General features: G+C 36.9%; 2 protein-coding genes across 3 annotated transcripts in view; both read left to right on the plus strand.

Moving 5' to 3' along the window:
* Nucleotides 1–7,625: 7,625 nt before the first annotated feature.
* CD69 (CD69 molecule) lies at nucleotides 7,626–14,820 on the plus strand. The gene is made up of 5 exons (XM_061417937.1): nucleotides 7,626–7,860; nucleotides 10,496–10,618; nucleotides 11,757–11,956; nucleotides 12,338–12,441; nucleotides 13,687–14,820. The coding sequence occupies exons 1-5, from the start codon at nucleotides 7,791–7,793 to the stop codon at nucleotides 13,793–13,795; spliced, it is 606 nt and encodes a 201-aa protein (XP_061273921.1). The 5' UTR covers nucleotides 7,626–7,790; the 3' UTR covers nucleotides 13,796–14,820.
* The window catches only part of LOC133248151 (killer cell lectin-like receptor subfamily F member 1), a 31,185-nt gene continuing 25,213 nt past the window's right edge, over nucleotides 13,934–19,905 (plus strand). For both annotated transcript variants that reach the window (XM_061417935.1, XM_061417934.1), the window contains exons 1-2: nucleotides 13,934–14,024; nucleotides 18,592–18,710. The gene's annotated coding sequence lies outside the window, so the exon portion shown is untranslated. The remainder of the gene's footprint in view (nucleotides 14,025–18,591; nucleotides 18,711–19,905) is intronic.

Genomic DNA, 19,905 nt, shown 5'->3' on the forward strand with positions numbered 1-19,905 from the left:
ATAGTCTTCTACTTTCAAGAAAATTAGCTAAACTGTATTAAATATTCTAATAGATTATTTAACAGTTTGTAGATTCCTTGGCATTTCTTATGCACTCAATAATATCAACTATGAAAACTAAAATTTATGAATCTATTTCTAGGACTATATGAAGTATTTTCCCTATTCTCCCCACTTAAGTGCAACAAAATCCTTGAATATTACATATAAAAGTTCCACAAGAAAAATGAAAGATGGTGAGGGTAAGACTGATTGGAAAACTCAGGACCAGAAAAATGGTACTGAGAGAGTCATTTCCTAGGCAGGTTGATAAGAAGTCTAGGGGTCCCCAAGGAGAGAGCGGTCTGGAGTTTTCAAGGAGGAAGAAAGAACAAACTTTTTTTTTCCTTCTCTACATTCCTTAGAATTATATAACAATAATGTGTCCTGCCTGAGGACAGTCTCTGGATTAAACCTTCTGGCCAATTCTGTTATCTTAAAATGTAAATTATGGGAGTAGGTCTGGTGAGGTCTTTACAACCTCCAAACATTCTTTGGATTCATTGGAGAGTATATAACTTCATTGCTAACATTAGCAAGGAGGTACTCTTTCTGCCCCTTTCTGATGGCTATGTCAGAAGCTTTCTCTATCTCCTTTATACTTTAATAAAACTTTATTACACAAAAGCTCTGAGCAATCAAGCCTCGTCTCTGGCCCCGGATTGAATTCTTCTCCTCTGGGGGCCAAGAATCCTGGTGTCTTCACGTGATTCAACAACAACCTTTCAGTACAGTGGTGGGTGTTCTCTTTTTGTCTCACTTGTCCCAGAGACACAGGGCTGAAGAATCCAGCAAGCCAAAAATGCTAACCAGTGCAAACAGGAAAATGTCCATACCACGAAACCCTGTTTTCCAGCAAAAATCCAAGAAAAGGCAAACTAGCAAAACAGCAAACTTAGTGAATAGCTACTCTACTCCAGCCAAGCACTGTGAAAAAAATTATGGTCCTACTGTCATCCACACTAGCACACTCCAAGGTTCAAACTTGAATTTCCACACTTTCCAGCTGCACCCTCTCCTGATGAGGTGGTATTAGAGAAAGCCATCCAGGGATCCAGGATCATGTTTTTGTATTTATTTTGTATTGGAATATACTTGCTTTACAAAGGTGTATTAGTTTCTGCTGTTGTTGTTCCATCAGTCACTCAACCATGTCCAACTCTTTGCAATCCCATGGACTGCAGCATGCCAGGCTTCCCTGTTCTTCACTGTCTCCCAGAATTTGTCAAACTCATGTCTATTGAGTCCATGATACCATGACAGAGTGACTAACACACACACACACACACACACACACACACACACACACATCTCTTCTTTAATGTTTGGTAGGTGGGAACATAAAACTGTATTTCCTTAGTCATGTCTGATTCCCTGCAACCTGTAGACTGTAGCCCACTAAGTTCCTCTATCTATGGAATTTTCCAGGCAAGAATACTGGCATGGGTTGCCATTTCCTTCTCCAGTGGATCTTTCTGCCCCTGGGATCAAACCTGCATCTCTTATGTCTCCTGCATTGGCAGGTTGGTTCTTTACCACTAGAGTCACCTGAGATGCCCCAAACAATCTGAGTATGGTGTGTTTTACTTATGTTTTTGTGTTTTATTTATTTCCCAAAGAAGATGTATTCAATTATGGATTCAATCTATTTAAAATTTGTAAAACCATTAAGATTTTTAAAAATTCTTGTTTTAATTGTAGAAGAGGTTTATCTAGGATATGTCCATTTTGCTTAAATTGTCAAGTGTGTTAGCTTAAAACTATACATAATACACTTATGACATTTCATGCCTGCTTTGACCTTCCCTTTTTCATGGGTTTCATCTTCCTTCCCTAACATCTTGCCTCAGTAAAGGCCAGAAAAATCTATCAAGAAATAGTTTAATACATTTGAACTTCAAATTTATTGAGCAAAAGAGTGGTCATAATTCTTGAGTGTCTTCTACCTGCCGACAAATGTTCGTACAGTCAAAGTTGTGGTTTTCCCAATAGTCATGTATGGATGTAAGACTTGGACCATAAAGAAGGCTGAGTGCTGAAGAATTGATGCTTTCAAACTGTGGTGTTGGAGAAGTTTCTTAGGCCCTTGGATTGCAAGGAGATCAAACCAGTCAATTCTAAAGGAAATCAACCCTAATATTTATTGGAAGGACTGATGCTGAAGCTCTAATATTTTGGCCACCTGATGTGAAGAACCAGCTCATTAGAAAAGACACTGATTCTGGGAAAGATTTTGAGAAGGGGGCAACAGAGCATAAGATGGTTGACTGGCATCACCATCTCAGTGGACATGATTTTGAGCAACTCTGGGAGATGAAGGACAGGGAAGTCTGACATGCTGCAGTCCATGGGGTCACAAAGAGTTAGACACGACTGAGCAACTGAACGATGATGTCTTCTGCCTGGAGGTTTTTCTCTCACTATGTTAGTAGATATAAACATATCCAAAGGAGGTGAGAGAAGCAGTTCTGTTGAAATTCATCATGCATCTATCAAGATTCACATACAAATAGAATTATTTGTTTCATCATTTAGTGACACAGGCCCTTATCTACCTAAAATTTCTACATGTTATATTTGCTATTTCTATACTACTATCTTTGAGAATATTCTCCCAAAATATTTTCTACATGTAAGTAGACTGGAATTAATTTACATAAAGATATATCTTATCCTTGGTATAGTTCTTTTATGTCCTTTACTTTCAAAAATAGATTTTTCAGAGTCCAGGTTTACATAATAATGAACATTGTATTTCACCTTTACTATGTCAAGTTAGGAAGAAGAAACATACCAGCTCATACTTTCCAAACCAACTCATTTCTGTGTTTGAGAAGATATTTCACCAAAGAGGAAAATTAGAAAGTTCAAAGAGTCAATTCAAAGAGAAGAGAAGGTAAGAAAGTGGTTAGCAGTGGAAATTCCCCACTTATTTACTTAAGGCTACCTCTTCTGAGCTTTTATGGTAACCAATATGAGATCACTCACACACCTGTGATTTCAAAATAAATTTGACCAATTTGCATAATTTGTTTTAATTCAAACAAAAAATGGAAGCCATGATTCTCAAGAAGATTAAAAGTTGTTTAGAAACCTAACTCACCCATTGAAAGAAAAAGGAAACTTAAAAAAAAAAAAAAAAAGATGAACAGGTTGTCTCCGGAAATTGTATCAGGTCTGAAGTTTGCGGTTTCTGTAAACGTAGGCCACCAAAAAGGATTCTGCTGAACTGCTGCCCAATAAGGACTGTATATCCTGTCTTCTCTGTACCACTTTGCATGCAGCTCACATTACTTCATTTCCTTTCTGGAACCTTCCCCCGGATTCTTCATATAAGGTCAAACGTGAAGGAGAACTGTTTTGAGTTGTAGTGGCTTCTTCCAAATTTGTCCAGGCACTAATTTCTCTATCTAAGTCTCAGTTTTCTCAATTGAACTGTGAAATCTTAATGATAATCTTTGCCCTGTGATAGCCCTCAAAGTTTTGATATGTTCTTTATGAAATGAAACTTCAGAAAGATCTCTAAAAAAGTGAAAGTTATATATTATGACCATGTATGTTTTGTAAGGAAAGAGTGTATTTGCACAAGTTTGGTTTCTTTAGGGTTTTTATGTGTTTCTTTGCTTCAGAGAACTGAATCGATCAGGGGTGACCACACAGGAAGCTGGCTTCCATATTTAGATGAATAAAGAGCAACCGAAATACCCTCTGACCCCAAAGTCTCTCTTACATCGCCCTGACCCTGTACACTTTGCTTTGTCCTATTTAGTGCCATTTCATAGGTGAGCTATCTTTCTTTGATTTAACAAACACTGATTAGTAATATAAACATAGAATTCACATGGGAAGACACTCTTGCAAGAGAAACTATAGGCTTTTAATAATTACATCATGACAACAGGTATCAACCAGAATTGTGCTTGGTAACTCCTATTCATTGTTCACACCTCTGCATGGATTTAAGTTGACTGCTTTCTCAAATATAAGGCAGATTTCTTACACTTAAAAAAAAACCGACTGCAGAAGGGGAGGGAGGAGTAATGCGGATTCATTTCGATATTTGGCAAAACTAATACAATATTGTAAAGTTTAAAAATAAAATAAAATTTAAAAAATTAATTTTGCAATGAAATTCAAGTTATTGCAGAAGACTTGAATTATATCAGGTATGAGGTATTCAATTAAGTATTGAATTGAATAGTATGAGGGCCAGTGGATACACCTAAGAAGCCCATCAATAGTATATGTTCTTGGTAATTTGATTAGGTTTTATGTTTTCAGCGTCTGATTACTCCCACCTTGCAAAGTGTTAATTTCAACAAAATACTGCTCTCATAAAAAACAAATAGAGAAAAATTATTTCAGAACAAAAATAACAGATTTTGATCAATGTTATAACATTTAAAGACATTTATTTTCATAAAATCAGATCACCAGACATCAGTTTTCTGTGTACAATGGCACATGTAACATATAATACACATATTATACATATATATATGGGGAAGATCTATTACATGTATTACATAGTAGTGTATATAACATGTAGTACATATAGTATACATATGTTATTACATACACTATACATAAATATACAATACGTATAAAGTATTTATGCATGTGCATATATATATAACCATGTTTATATAAGTATATATGTATAGTATCCATTCACCTGATTATGACTGAAGAAATAAGAAAACTTGAACACAAATAAGTGTTTTGGTGTCACAAAAGCTGTTAGAGTTATAAGAGACTACAACTTCTTCACCTGTAGTCTAGACAGACAAGAGTCACATTGAGTCATATCAGCAACTATACTGTGACTGCTCAGTTATTATCTGTTAACATCTTCCATCAAAGGAGGAATTTTTCTTTCCCATGATCTTAATCAAACTGTTATTTCTTCACTTATTACTAAAGGCCTAATCTATGCAAACACAGTGGTAGAAAACTAATTTTCTCATTTATGATGTTTTCTTTATAAAAGCCTTATAAGTTGGATATTAATATTTTCATTGTACACTTAACAAAGCCAAAGTCCAGTAGAGTTGTATATCTGCAAATCTGCATAGGTAACAAGTGCTTGAGTTGATATTCACATATATTATTTGATGTATCCATCCAGCAAGTATTCATTGAACTCCTATGTTCTAAGCTCTATTCTAGGTACAAGAGATGCATTGTTGTAAAATACAACCATGTCCCTGCTCTTAAAGACCTTACTTCCCAGTGAGGGAAGTAAATAAAACAATTGATAGTTTAGAAAATATGCATTTATGTAAAAATTAAAAACAAAATCTCAGATGATGACATGTTCTATAAACTAAAAGAGTGAGATAATAGTGACTCAGTTAAGTTAGTCCCTCAGTTTTTCCAACTCTTTGCAACTCCATGGAGCACAGTATGCCAGGCCTCCCTGTCCATCACCAACTCCTGGAGTATAGTCAAACTCATGTCCATTGAATCGGGATGTGATCCAGCCATTTCATCCTCTGTTGTCCCCTTCTACTCCCACCTTCAATCTTTCCCAGCATCATGGTCTTTTCAAATGAGTCAGTTCTTCACATCAGGTGGCCAAAGTATTGGAGCTTCAGCTTAAGCATCAATCCTTCCAATGAATATTCAGGACCAATTTCCTTTAGGATGGACTAGTTGGATCTCCTTGCTGTCCAAGGGACTCTCAAGAGTCTTCTCCAACACCACAGTTCAAAAGCATCAATTATTAGGTGCTCAGCTTTCTTTATAGTCAAACTCTCACATCCATACATGACTAGTGGAAAAACCATAGTTTTGACTAGACGGACCTTTGTTGGCAAAGTAATGTCTCTGCTTTTTAAATGCTGTCTGGGTTGGTCATAACTTTCCTTCCAAGGAGTAAGCATCTTCTAATTTCATGGCTGTAGTCACCATCTGCAGTGATTTTGGAGCCCAAAAAGTAAAGTCTGTCACTGTTTCTACTGTTTCCCCATTTATTTGCCATGAAGTGATGGGGCTGGATGCCATGGTCTTAGTTTTCTGAATGTTGGGTTTTAAGCCAACTTTTTCACCCTCCTCTTTCACTTTCATCAAGATGCTCTTTAGTTCTTCTTCACTTTCTGCCATAATGGTGGTGTTAAATGATAATTAGTAGCCTGCAGTGGTGGAGAAGGCAATGGCAACCCACTCCAGTACTCTTGCCTGGAAAATCCTATGCACAGAGGAGCCTGGTAGGCTGCAGTCCATGCGGTCTCGAAGAGTTGGACACTTACTGAGTGGCTTCACTTTCACTTTTCACTTTCATGCATTGGAGAAGAAAACGGCAACCCACTCCAGTGTTCTTGCCTGGAGAATCCCAGGGATGGGGGAGCCTGGTGGGCTGCTATCTATGGGGTCGCACAGAGTCGGACATGACTGAAGTGACTTAGCAGCAGCAGCAGCAGTCTACAGTGGTGGTGTACTTGCTAAGTTGTGTCCGACTCTTGCAACTCCATGGACTGTAGCATGCCAGGCTCCTCTGTCCATGGGATTCTCCAGGCAAGAATACTGGACTGGGTTGCCATTTCCTCTTCCAGGGGATCTTCCCAAACCATGAATTGAACCTGGGTCTCCTGCATTGCAGACAGGTTCTTTACCAACTGAGCTACAGGAGAAGCCCAAGCCTACAGTAGATGTTAATTTCCTACCCACTTGACCATAACATTTTCACAAAGGCCTTATTCTGAAAACAGAATATCTTTATTCAAGTCACATTAATGACAAAATTTGAGTACTAAAATTATTAATTAGAGCAGTATTTTGATCCTCTCCTTAAATCACCGGATATAGACATTCTGTATTTATTTTTGCATTGAGCTTAATAACTTACCTGGATGACATTGATACTATGGTAATATATTTTTATAGTAATTATACTCTAATCTAGCAAATGGAAGAAAAATAGAATAAAAAGATATTACTGAGGGGAAATAAGGCAGTCCAAATGACAGTAATATATAACCTGAAAATTGAGATAAATGAAATAGATCATTTAAGATAAACAATTTTAGAACATAGAAAGGAAGTTCCAGCCACAAGGTTTCTATTTCCTGCATTAAAGCAACTACTTACTAGATAATAACTTAAGAAATTAGTTCCCAGGGAAGAAGTGAATGGCACATTTCTAAAAGCCAGTTTATAGCTCGCTAAGTAAAACACTTCCAGACTGGAGAAAGATCCATGAGGATAGATTTTTTAACCAACAATAAATCTTCTAACCCCAAATGGTGTTGGGTTCATAGCAGATGTTCAACGCATATTAGTTGTTAAACGTATGATTTAATGAATGAATGAGATTCCAGGGAAATATGACTCTTCAAATTATTTCCATCTCAAATATAGGAATCTCTAACTTTTAATTCTTTACTTGGATATTCTATTTCCTAAACTATTTGTTTTCTACAAATTTAAAAAGGATATCTCAGATTCTGGGAAATTCCCGCTTGCCTCTTCATATTGCACCTACAATTGTGAGAAAGCACATTTCGGATGGCAGGGGAAACCCATAGCTCACCACAACAACACATTGTAAACTGTCTGAGCCTCTGGAGCATAAATTAAAGAGAACAGGAGTATCTGAGCGATTAGGAGGTGAGAGGAAGGGGGTGGAGACAACATAGCTGAATATAAATGCTGAGGTATCTCAAAGACACAGAGACGGAACAAGAGCTCCAGCAGAGACTTTCACTGTAGGTTGGCTCCACGTGGGATTAACCAGGGGGATTGTGACAAGGATGAAGATGAATTCTGAAGATTTTTCTGCAACAGAGACCAGCTCCTTGCACCTGAAAAGAGAACAACAAAGTAAGTCGATTCTTTTCCTCTAAATACTGGTAATATCTACATCTATGTTTATATCTATCTATCTATGATATACACCAGTAGTTAGGGAGAAAATCAAGCTTGCCTTTTGTGGAAAAACTTGGCTATGTTCTATTTGATCAGGATACAAGAGAAAGTGGGAAGAAGTAAATATTTCTTTATCTATGTGAACACAGAATACCTGAGACACAAAACGAAATCACAAAGGTGAATTTTAGAAACTTCTTAAAAATCTATGTCTTTGTTTTATTTTATACCATCTCAGTTTTTCAGATTTAATTAGAAAATCCCCTCCCTAGCCCAGTGAAGTATCATTTTTTCATAGCCATCTGGACATCCCTTAGGAAGCACTGCCTCTCTTTATGAAAAATTCTATTTTTCATTCTTGACTGGCTGAACCTTGTACCATTGTGTGATTTTCATGGGCTTTATCTTGTGTTCTCAAGAAAACATCCTCCAGTTGCTAGGAACACAGGTTTCCAGACTTTGAGAGAATAGCCATATAAGCATCTGAATATTTATAGTGTCCAAAGGCAATTTATTGTGAGAACCTCATAAAGAATTCTTGAAAACACAGTCTTCTTCTCTAGTCCTATGGGTACTCTTTCCCTCCATTTCACTTTTCTATTTGTTGTTGTTGCTGTTCAGTCACTAAGTTGTGTCTAACTCTTTGTGAACCCAAGGACTGCAGCATGTCAGGCTCCCCTGTCCTCCACTGTTTCCCAGAATTTGTGCATATTCATGTCTCTTGAGTCAGTGATGCTATCTAACCATCTCATTCTTTGCTGCCCCCTTCTCTTCCTGCCTTCAATCTTTACCAGCATCACGGTCTTTTCCAATGAGTCGGCCCTTTGCATCAGGTGGCCAAAGTATTGGAGCTTCAGCATCAGTCTTTCCAGTGAATATTCAGAGTTGATTTCCTTTAGGATTGACTGGTTTGATCTTGCCCTCCATGGGGCTCTCAAGAGTCCCCCAGCACCACAATTTGCAAGCATCACTTCTTTGGCACTCACTTTTCTATTTCACCTTTCTAATCGTGGACTTCAAATTCTATATGAATCAGACATTTTTCTTCCTTTCTTTTATTTTTCATCAAAATCTACACTTTTGCTGTATCACTTTTCTCCTTTTCTGTTTGTCTAATCTATCCACAGACCTTTTCATCTCTTGTCACCAGGATTTTCCCATTGTTTTCCAATAACTTTTTTGGTGAAACTTTCTTGACTTATTTCATTTCTCTCTCTCTTCCTCTCATGTTAATGAGGTGCCCCAAACACTAGAAGGTAGGAACTAGAGTTTACTTGTAAACACAACTATCCAGTAACAAAGAATGTGTTCAGAACAACAGAGGTGAAAATACCTAAAGGAGGGGGTTGTTTTCTGAATATGTGTCTACTAGCATGGTTTGCTTTAGAAAAGCATTCATTGTCTCTGATAAAACTATCTTTCACTTAGGAACACAAAATCAAGTGTGGATATTGCAAGCCACACAAATTTTTTGGTGACCAGATACCCATAACTTGATGACTCAGCTGAGCTTCCTGAAAGAAAATGTATATTTAAGAATAAAACCATTCAATAATAGCATAGTTGAAATAAGAAGGAATTAATTGTAGGAATTGTGAACTTTTCCTGAAATCATCCCAATCTTCTATTGAATACTTGATTTATGAATATTAAGTCTATGCTGCTCTTGTAGCTTTATCAGTGTGAACAATCTTTGAGCACCACCCTTGAGGGATTCAATATGTACTAGAGGATTTATTTTCAAATTTCTCCATTAATGGACAGGGCTTGTAACCAAAGCGGAAGTATACTCTTAGGGGAGTGTTTTGTTGCCTAGGTGATAAAACAAACTGTGAATAACAATAGCCCTAACTAATGAACTAATGATATAACTTAAAATCAGAGAATCACCTCCTCAGCTTATCCACTGGATGTCCAAGCTAACAGTGTGAGTCCAGTGGATAAGCCTGTGGACTCTGGCATCCATGAGCTACTTGGATGTGTTGATACCTGCTGAGGAGCCAGAGATGTTCCTGCATTGAGTTTGAGCCCCTTCATTGAGTCTCACATGGTGAGAAGGGAAACTAGACAGAGAGCTCTGAACTTGCTACCCTAACTACCAAGCGCTGCTTCTGGTAATAGTTGTATGCTGATGAGAAAATAAAGATTTGCTTTAACAAGTTGAGAGAAATAGAACCAGATAGGAGTGAAGAAAAGTCTTCTCTTGGAAAATTTGAAAGCAGATCTATGCTGGGAAAAACAACCTTCAGAAGAGGCAAAAGTTGTCTTAACATCCATTGCATAGTAAATTGCTTTGAAGGAAAACAGCATCTCTTTGTCTAGTTAAACCTTAAAGAATACAATTATAATATATGTTGATTTTCATAGCTACTCAGTACATATTTGGGCAAATATTTTATAATCTCATTATTGTGACTGGATTGTTTCATTTCTAGCCAAAAATAACTTATTCAAAATTTGAGGAAACGTAACTTATAAATTTCACATAAGAAGGTAGGGAGACATATATTTTTTTAAATGCCTCAAGAGAAAATCAAATATCTCTTTCTTACTTCTATAGCCTGCCTCATCATCCACTTTCTCTCTTCAGGTCATGCCACTGGGACTTATTCTGCAACATATCATGAAGGGTCCATTCAAGTTCCTATCCCATGTGCTGTAGTAAACGTGGTCTTCATCACCACTTTAATTATAGCTCTCGTTGCTCTATCAGGTGAGTCTGCACTTCATGAGTTCATCAAAAATTCTGATTAATCTTAAATCATCTCATTTTTCGTACATGGTCAATTTCCTAGGAAATATAAAATATGGTTCCACATTCCTTAGATAACTGATACAATACTTTTCTAGTTTTCTAGTGCTTTAGAACTATTAAAAATTGTCTATGATTTATATAATACCATGGGATAAAATTACATGTGAGAAGATATTTAACTCTGGAACAGAAAGGGTTGATTTAGATTCTAAACAAATTGATATTTAATTGGAAAAATGTGGGCTGCCCATTCATTGTTGATTAAAAAATGATATCTAAGCCATAGATTAATCAGGAATTGGACAGTCTCTTATCTCAAAAGACACACAATAGTGGGTATGGATAATTGAGATAATTAAGAATATATCTAGAAGCTTCCAAGAGCTAGTTTTGTTATGGTATTTGAAGCATACAGCTATACCAAGATTCATTTGTGTTTTATACACACATGAAATTTTACAATGTTAGGATACATTCCCCAGCCATAAACCTTTTTGTATTCTGAATTGCTACTCTGCTAGTATTCTCTCCTCCACCTTGCCATATAGAGTTATATCTATCACGTCTTCAAATTCTTCCCCCTCTGCATTCAAATGCAAAACCTTAATTGGAATTTATAATATAGGGCTGGCCATAAAATTCAGTTTTTCTGTTACCTTGAACCAACTTTTCAGCCATCCCCTATACCTTATACCCTTTTTCAACTAGAGTCAAAAGACTATTTTCAAGATTTTTAAATTTCCCCTCCATTTTCTGACCAAAGTGACACCCTCTTATTTCTTAGACCTTGTACAATGATGATGAGGTACAATAAGAGATCAGATAAAGTGAAAAACTGCCTTCTTGCTCTCTATGGAATTTACCTTCCTTTTTTGATATCTTTAAATGGAGCATAACCTATAAAAATTCTGAATCAGTGTGCTGTACATCTGAAGCTAATATATTGTATGTCAACTATACTTCCATAAAATTTTTTTTTAGTTCATCTTCTTTCCTCTCTTCCTTTATCACCTAGTAGAGTATCCCTGAACTACTTTGTATCCTATGGGTACTTGGTTCCTTGTGTTGCTAAAACACACCATTTTTATGTTCACAGTGGGCCAGTACAACTGTCCAGGACAATATGCATCATCAGCGCCACCAAACACCCATGTGTTTCCATGCTCAGATGATTGGATTGGACACAAGGGGAAATACTACCTTATTTCCAAGAAAACAAAGAACTGGACCTTGGCCCAAAACTCTTGCTCCAAACATGGTGCCACGCTTGCTGTCATTGATTCTAAAGAGGACATGGTAAGATGGCATTCAAAAAGAATTCCATAAAGTGTTGGTATTCTTTTTTATTTTATATAGCTAATCCGTGATTTTCTTCTGTTTCCTTCTAAGTGTAGATATTCTGTCTGTCTCTGACCCGGGAAAACTTAGTCACAAGAAACCACATGATCAGTCTAAGGTCCAAATGAGAGTCCAGTGTAGTCTTTAAGTGTGATGTGTTTAGCTTCAAAGATCAGAAATCCAAATGAGCTGAACCCACATCGCACTATTAATCATTAGTTAATACAAATGATCAGCTGAGCTACAATGCTTACTACTTGCCGATTTGAAAAACAGAATGTATTACATACATACCAAGAGGGGTGGTTTAACATACACTTCCTTTGTTCTTCCTTCAAGAACTTTTTAAAACAACATGTGGGTAGAGCTGAACACTGGATCGGGCTGAAAAATGAAGCTGGCCAGACGTGGAAATGGTCAAATGGCCAAGAATTTAACAACTGGTGAGTTTCAAGATATCTCTTTATGCTTCCAAGGCTGCCAGCTCCCAAAGCTGGCAGCTTTCCTGTTTTTTCTTTCAAAGTGTTGTTCTTTATGAGGGTTTTGCTCTTAGAAGCAGAGCTTTAACATTCTCTTTTGTATGTTATACTCTGTGGGAAGGGTCTCCAACCTCCAGGATCTAATGCCTGATGATTCAAAGCGGAGCTGATTTAAAAAAATATAAAATAAAGTGTACCATAAATGTAATGTGTTCGAATCATCCCAAAACCATCCCCCTGCCCCAGTCCATGGAGAAATTATCTTCTATGAAACTTGTCCCTGGTACCAAAATGGTTGAGGACAGCTAAACTATGGAATTCTTAAAGAAGGGCTTTAATAGTAATATCCTTTTTTATCTGCTTGGAGTTCATACAATAAGTACTTCTAGTAACTTGATCTCAGTAAATTCTAGTGAAATAAGATTCAAATATTCCAGGTATAATTATGATGATGTGAAAAAAATTTCCAATCTAATATTTTTATTTAATTGACAAGATACTTTTTGGAAAGGAATTCCCTTTTAACTTTCCCAGTTCTCATATCCACAGGGATAAAGAACAATATTTCCAGTACCTATTGATAATTAGAAGCTTCTATGGGTCTGAGAGAAAACTTGCCCCAAAATTAAAGATGCTTACTTAATTTCCATTACCTGTACATTTTCAAGTTTGAAGGACACCGTATAAGTTTAGTATTAATCTTTGTCACTCAGATGTGAATGAACTGTTAGGTCTCTAGTTTCATGAAAATGAGAGATTCAGAGAACTAGTTTAAATCTCTAGAAAAAGAATCCTTAGTATGCCCCACATCCACAAATGGGCACCAGGGGCTGTTACCCCCCATAACTGTATGAACTAATATGCATGATTGTTGAACGTGCGCACTTTCTGGGAAGTTTCTCGAAGGGTTTCTGCACTCAAAAATGAATAAGAGTCACTCTTGTAGTGACACACCAGCCAAATGAATGGAGCTCTTCACTCTTAAGTTTGTATCTTCTCTCCACATACTATTCTTTTCCATCTTTGTCTACTGTCTCTACAGATTGTTCTGTGATCATTTGACTGGCATACTTGCCTCATGCATTACATCTTAAAAAAAACAACAACAAAAAAAGCAGAAGCCATCACCACCACCACAAAGTTGATTTTCATATAACTGAACGGAAATGATAGGCTGAAACTAATTCCGGTTTCTTTATTGTTTGACAGGTTCAACCTTACGGGGTCTGAGAACTGTGCAGTTCTGAACAGTGCAGAGATCAGCAGCACAGAATGTGACAAGAATTTACACTGGATATGTAGCAAACCCTCCAAATAAAGAGGAATCATATTTGCTTATAGACATTCTAACATGGAACTCTAGGAAATATGACAACTGTGGGCAAATGCCGCTCTCTGGTCAGAAGTTTCCCATTAAGACTTTGTGAGAAAAAAACGTTTGTATTATTTGGGAAACTTTCTTCCACACAAGACTGGAAAAAAGGGAGAAAAATTCCAGGCATGTCTGCATTATGGAGTACTCCTGCCATGATCTGAAAGTGTCACAGGTGACTGATAAATCTTGTCCAAGGATGAGATAAATGACTGCAAAGCTTTTGAGTGCACTTTATATATTTTTGATTCAGAGATAATAAAATAACTAGGTTTAGAGTTATTATTTATTGTTGAATGACTACAAACAATGTATGCCCTTCATGCATTTGTACTGTATGAAGGAATTAGATGGTGGTATTAAAAACTGAACATAAACAAAGAAAATTTTAACTAGCAGCACAGAGATTTAGTCTAAATGCATTTTGCTAACTCCAAGGACATTAGTAAATGGGCAATGCTTATGAAATGAAGCTTTGTAATATTTCTCTCTTTTTAAAGAAGTTTGTCAAGTTTCTTTTCTTTTCTTTTCTTTTTTTTTTTTTTTGTCATTTCTCCCCCAAAGAATGGGGTGGTTAGGTATTTATGTTATTTTTTTTCACTTCTTCACTGTAAACTTGCCTTTTTCAAAAGTATATAAAGTATTGCCTTATATACAGTCTCTCACAAAGGTAAGGACAAGAAGAACATGAGGAATATTTGTAAAACAGATAAACGTGTTGGAAAATGTGCAATATGTGATGTGGCAAATGTCTCTCAGGAAAAAGTCTGTATTGTTCAAATCTGGAAAAATAATAGTTCTATCTGCTTATCAATTTGTGGCTTTCCTGATACAATTCTATCATGTGCAATACTTCATGTGAAATATTTCCTAAGTGCAATAAGGTGTGTTTATTTGTTTGTCTTTTGTATCCAGTGCAATTACAAGCTGCCTTTATGTATGTTAAAATAAAAGTAAAATAAACAAAATGGTTTCTAAGAAGTGGTGATGCCTACAAAATATATTAAAACTTACATCTCATACTAGAAAGAAAGAAACAGAATAATATAACATTTTTTGGAAGACATACCTATTATAAAACCTTAACTTTATAATTATTTGTACCTGGAAAGTTGTTTTCATGTGTGTTTTCAGAGAGCTCTATACAGAAAAAGTTCAGTAAATAGTCTAATTGACTTGAGAGGAATTTATGTCAGTTAAAAAATTTTCACTCTATAACTTCAGTTTTTTCTTTTTTAAAACTTTTTAATTTTGTATTGGAGTATAGATTATTAATAATGTGATAGTTTCAGATGAACAACAAAGGGACTCAGCCATACCTATATATGCATCTCTCCTTCCCCCAAATCTCCTCCCGTTAAGAATGCCACACGACATTGAGCACAGTTCTCTGTGTTATACAATAGGCCCTTGCTGGTCATCCTTTTTAAATATAGTAGCCTGTACATGTTGATGCAAATGTTGTCCAAGTGAGAGGGTCATTTCCTAGACAAGTTTCTCTCCCCAAGGAGAGAAGGGTCTGGAATTCTCAAGGAGGAAGAAAGAACAAACATTTTTTTCCCTCTACATTCCTTAGGATTATGTATCCTGCCTGAGGACAGTCTCTGGATTAAACCTTCTGGCTAATTCTGTTATTTTAGAATGTAAATTATGGGAGTAGGTCTGGTGAGGTCTTTACAACCTCCAGACATTCTTTGGATTCATTGGAGAGTATATAACTCCATTGCTAACACTAGCAAAGGGGTACTCTTTCTACCCCCTTCTGATGCCTATGTCAGAAGCTTTCTTTATCTCCTTTATACTTTAATAAAATTTTATTACACAAAAGCTCTGAGCAATCAAGCCTCGTCTCTGGCCCCGGATTGAATACTTCTCCTCCAGAGGCCAAGGATGCTGACATCTTTGCGTGGTTCAACAACAACCTTTCACGAGTTTCATCTCTACCTCACTAGTTGACCAGCTGTTTATTTAGAATTCGGTAGAAATTTCATTATTAGCTAGAAATTAAGTTAGCTAATACAAGAAAATGGACTTAGAACAGTACTTAGCTCAAACTGAACCCTAGTTCAGTTCAGTCACTCAGTCATGTCCGACACTTTGGACCCCACGGACTGCAGCACGCCAGGCTTTCCTATCCATCACCAACTCCCGGAGCTTGCTCAAACTCATGTCCATCAAGTCGGTGATGCCATCCAACCATCTCATCCTCTGTCATCCCCTTTGCCTCCTGCCTTCACTCTTTCCCAGCATCAGGGTCTTTTCAAATGAGTCAGTTCTTCACATCAGGTGGCCAAAATATTGGAGTTTCAGCTTCAGCATCAATCCTTCCAATGAACATTCAGGGCTGATTTCTTTTAGGATAGACTGATTGGATCTCCTTGCAGTCCAAGGGACTCTCAAGAGTCTTCTCCAATAACACAGATCAAAAGCATCAATTCTTTGGCGCTCAGCTTTCTTTATAGTTCAACTCTCACAGTGATGCATGACTACTGGAAAAATCATAGCTTTGACTAGACGGACATTTGTTGGCAAAGTAATGTCTCTGCTTTTTAATATGCTGTCTAGGATGGTCATAGCTTTTCTCCAAGGAGCAAGCGTCTTTTAATTTCAAGGCTGCTGTCACCATCTGCAGTGATTTTGGAGCCCCCCCAAAACAAAGTCTGTCACTGTTTCCATTGTTTCCCCATATATTTGCCATGAAATGATGGGACTAGATGCCATGATCTTACTTTTCTGAATGTTGAGTTTTAAACCAACTTTTTCACTCTGCTCTTTCACTTTCATCAAGAGGCTCTTTAGTTCTTCTTCACTTTCTGCCATAAGGGTGGTGTCATCTGCATATCTGAGGTTATTGATATTTTCCCCAGCAATCTTTTCTCCAGCTTGTGCTTCATCCAGCCTGGCATTTCTCATGATGTACTCTGCATATAAATTAAATAAGCAGGGTGACAATATACAGCCTTGATGTGCTCCTTGTCCTATTTGGAACCAGTCTGTTGTTCCATGTCCAGTTCTAACTCTTGCTTCCTGACCTGCATACACATTTCTCAGGAGGTAAGGTGGTTTGGTATTCCCACCTCTTGAAGAATTTTCCACAGTTTGTTGTGATCCACACAGTCAAAGGCTTTGGTGTAGTCAATAAGGCAGAAGTAGATGTTTTTTCAGAACTCTTGCTTTCTCAATGATCCAACAGATGTTGGCAATTTGATCTCTGATTCCTCTGCCTTTTCTAAATCCAATTTGAACATCTGGAAGTTCATGGTTCACATATTGTTGAAGTCTGGCTTGGAGAATTTTGAGCATTACTTTGCTAGTGGGTGAGATGAGTGCAATTGTGCAGTAGTTTGAACATTCTTTGGCATTGCTTTTCTAAGGGATTGGAATGAAAGCTGACCTTTTCTAGTCATATGGCCACTGCTGAGTTTTCCAAATTTGCTGGCATATTGAGTGAAGCACTTTCACAGCAACATCTTTTAGGATTTGAAGTAGTTCAGCTGGAATTCCATTACCTCCACTAGCTTTATTCATAGCAATGCTTCCTAACACTCACTTGACTTCGCATTCCAAGATGTTTGGCTCTAGATGGATGATCACATCATCATGATTATCTGGGTCGTGAAGGTCTTTTTTGTATAGTTCTTCCGTGTATTCTTGCCACATCTTCTTAATATCTTCTGCTTCTGTTAGGTCCATATCATTTTTGTCCTTTATTGTGCCCACCTTTGCATGAAATGTTCCCTTGGCATCTGTAGTTTTCTTGAAGAGATCTCTAGTCTTTCCCATTCTATTGTTTTCCTCTATTTATTTGCATTGATCATTGAGGAAGGCTTTCTTATCTCTCCTTGCTATTCTTTGGAACTCTGCATCCAAATGGTATATCTTCCCTTTTCTTCTTTGCCTTTCACTTCTCTTCTTTTCTCAGCTATTTGTAAGGCCTCCTCATACAACCTTTTTATATTTTTGCATTTCTTTTTATTGGGGATGGTCTTGATCACTGCTTCCTGTACAAGTCACGAACCTCCATTCATAGTTTCTTCAGGCACTCTATCAGATCTAATCCCTTGAATCTATTTGTCACTTCCATTTATAACAGTAAGGGATTTGATTTAGGTCATACCTGAATGGTCTTGTGGTTTTCCCCACTTACTTCAATTTAAGTCTGAATTTGGCAATAATGATACGGTCCACAGGGTTGCAAAGAGTCAGACACAACTGAAGCAACTTAGCACACATCCCCACATTAGGCAAGATAATCCGCCCCCCAAAATTAATGATTTTGGAAAATATGAATATGTCATATTACAAGCAAGAAATTCTGATGGAATTACTGTTATAAGCTTTCAGATAGATTACCCTGAATTGTATAGGTAGCCACAAACTAATTACAAACATACTTTGTTTTATTGTGCTTTGCCTACTGCATTTTTCACATCTTGAAGTCTTGTGGCAACTCTGGATCAAACAACCTATCAGTGCCATATTTTCAACAGAATTTTCTCATTTCATGTCTCTGTGTCACTTTTTGGTAACTCTAACAATATTTCTTTATATTTATTATGATGATCTGGGGTCAGTAATCTTGGGTGTTTCTATTGCAAAGAGATTATGACTCACTGATGGTCCAGATGATGATTAGAATTTATCAGCAGTATTTATTTAAGATTTTTTTTAATGTGGACCATTTTTAAAGTCTTTGTTGAATTTGTCTCTGTTTTACTTATTTATTTATTTATTGCCTCAAGGCATGTGCGATCTTGGCTCCCCAACCAGGGATGGAACTCACACCCTCTGCACTGGAAGGCAAAGTCCTAACCACTGGAGCGCCAGGGAAGTCCCAGAAGTAAAATATTTTTAAATTAAGGTATGTTCATTGATTTTTTTTCTTTAGACACAATGCTATTGCTCACTTAATAGACTACAGTATGATGTAAATATAACTTTTATATGCATCAGGAAACCAAAAAGTCTGCCTGACTTGTTTCCTTGTGACATATCCTTTATTGTGGTGGTCTGGAAACAAACCTGTACTATCTCTGAACTCTGCCTGTGTATGAGACTTTAAAAGCAGAGAAATGTCTCTGGCTAGAGTTAGAGAGACTGGCCTGAAGGAGAGGTCAGAGAGATTAGAAGCATTTTTGCTGGCTTGAAGATGGAGTAGGCAGCAGGATAAAGAAGGCCATTGGCCTTAAGAAGATGAGAGAGGCGGGCAGTCAGCAAGTAAGTGAAAATTAAACCACTTCAGCCAAAGAAACTGGCATTCCCAACTACTTGCACAAGCTTCAAAGAACACACATTGATAAAGAACATCGTAACACTGCTGGTAAAATCCATTATAAATCTCTGCTACCTACACTCAGCTTGGTTTAGTGATCCCTTATCCAACTCTGTTCTTTCTCCACCCCAAACATTGGCAGTTCAAACATTTCTCCACAGATGACTAATTAGATGTCTTAGTTTACTGAGAGTTCATCTTAAGTTCCTGCTCTTTTAACCTTCAGGGAAGGGAAACCCTGCTGACACCTTGATTTTGGCCTCATAAACCCTAAGCAGAGAGAACTGAGTCACACTGAACGTGAACTTCTGAGTTATAGAAACATTAAGATAATAAATACATGTAATTTTAAAATGTGGGATTTGTGGTAATTATGGCATCAAGAGAAAACTAATAATTTTCATTTTCAGCTAGTTTCTGTTGAATAAAAATACAATTGATATTTTTATATTCATTTTGCATATCCAGGGACCTCTCAACTCACTTATTAATTCTAATAATTTATCAGTAGGGTTACTTGAATTTTCTATAAGTGGGATTGCATCTATGGCTGATGTGTGCTGCGATTTTTCCTTTCAGATCTTTATAACTTTAAAAAATTTATTGTATTTGCTAAGGCCATCAGTAATCATGTTAAGTAAATGTGATGACAGTGAATATTTTGTCTTGTTCTCAATCTCAAAGAGAAAGTTTTCAACAATTACCTTTAACATGATGTTTAATATAGTTTTCTTTGCTTGTTTGGTTGTTTATTCTTTGTGGAGGGGTGGTGGTAGTGATACAT

Source organism: Bos javanicus, chromosome 5, assembly GCF_032452875.1.
Source record: "Bos javanicus breed banteng chromosome 5, ARS-OSU_banteng_1.0, whole genome shotgun sequence".
NCBI classification, from domain to species: domain Eukaryota; kingdom Metazoa; phylum Chordata; class Mammalia; order Artiodactyla; family Bovidae; genus Bos; species Bos javanicus.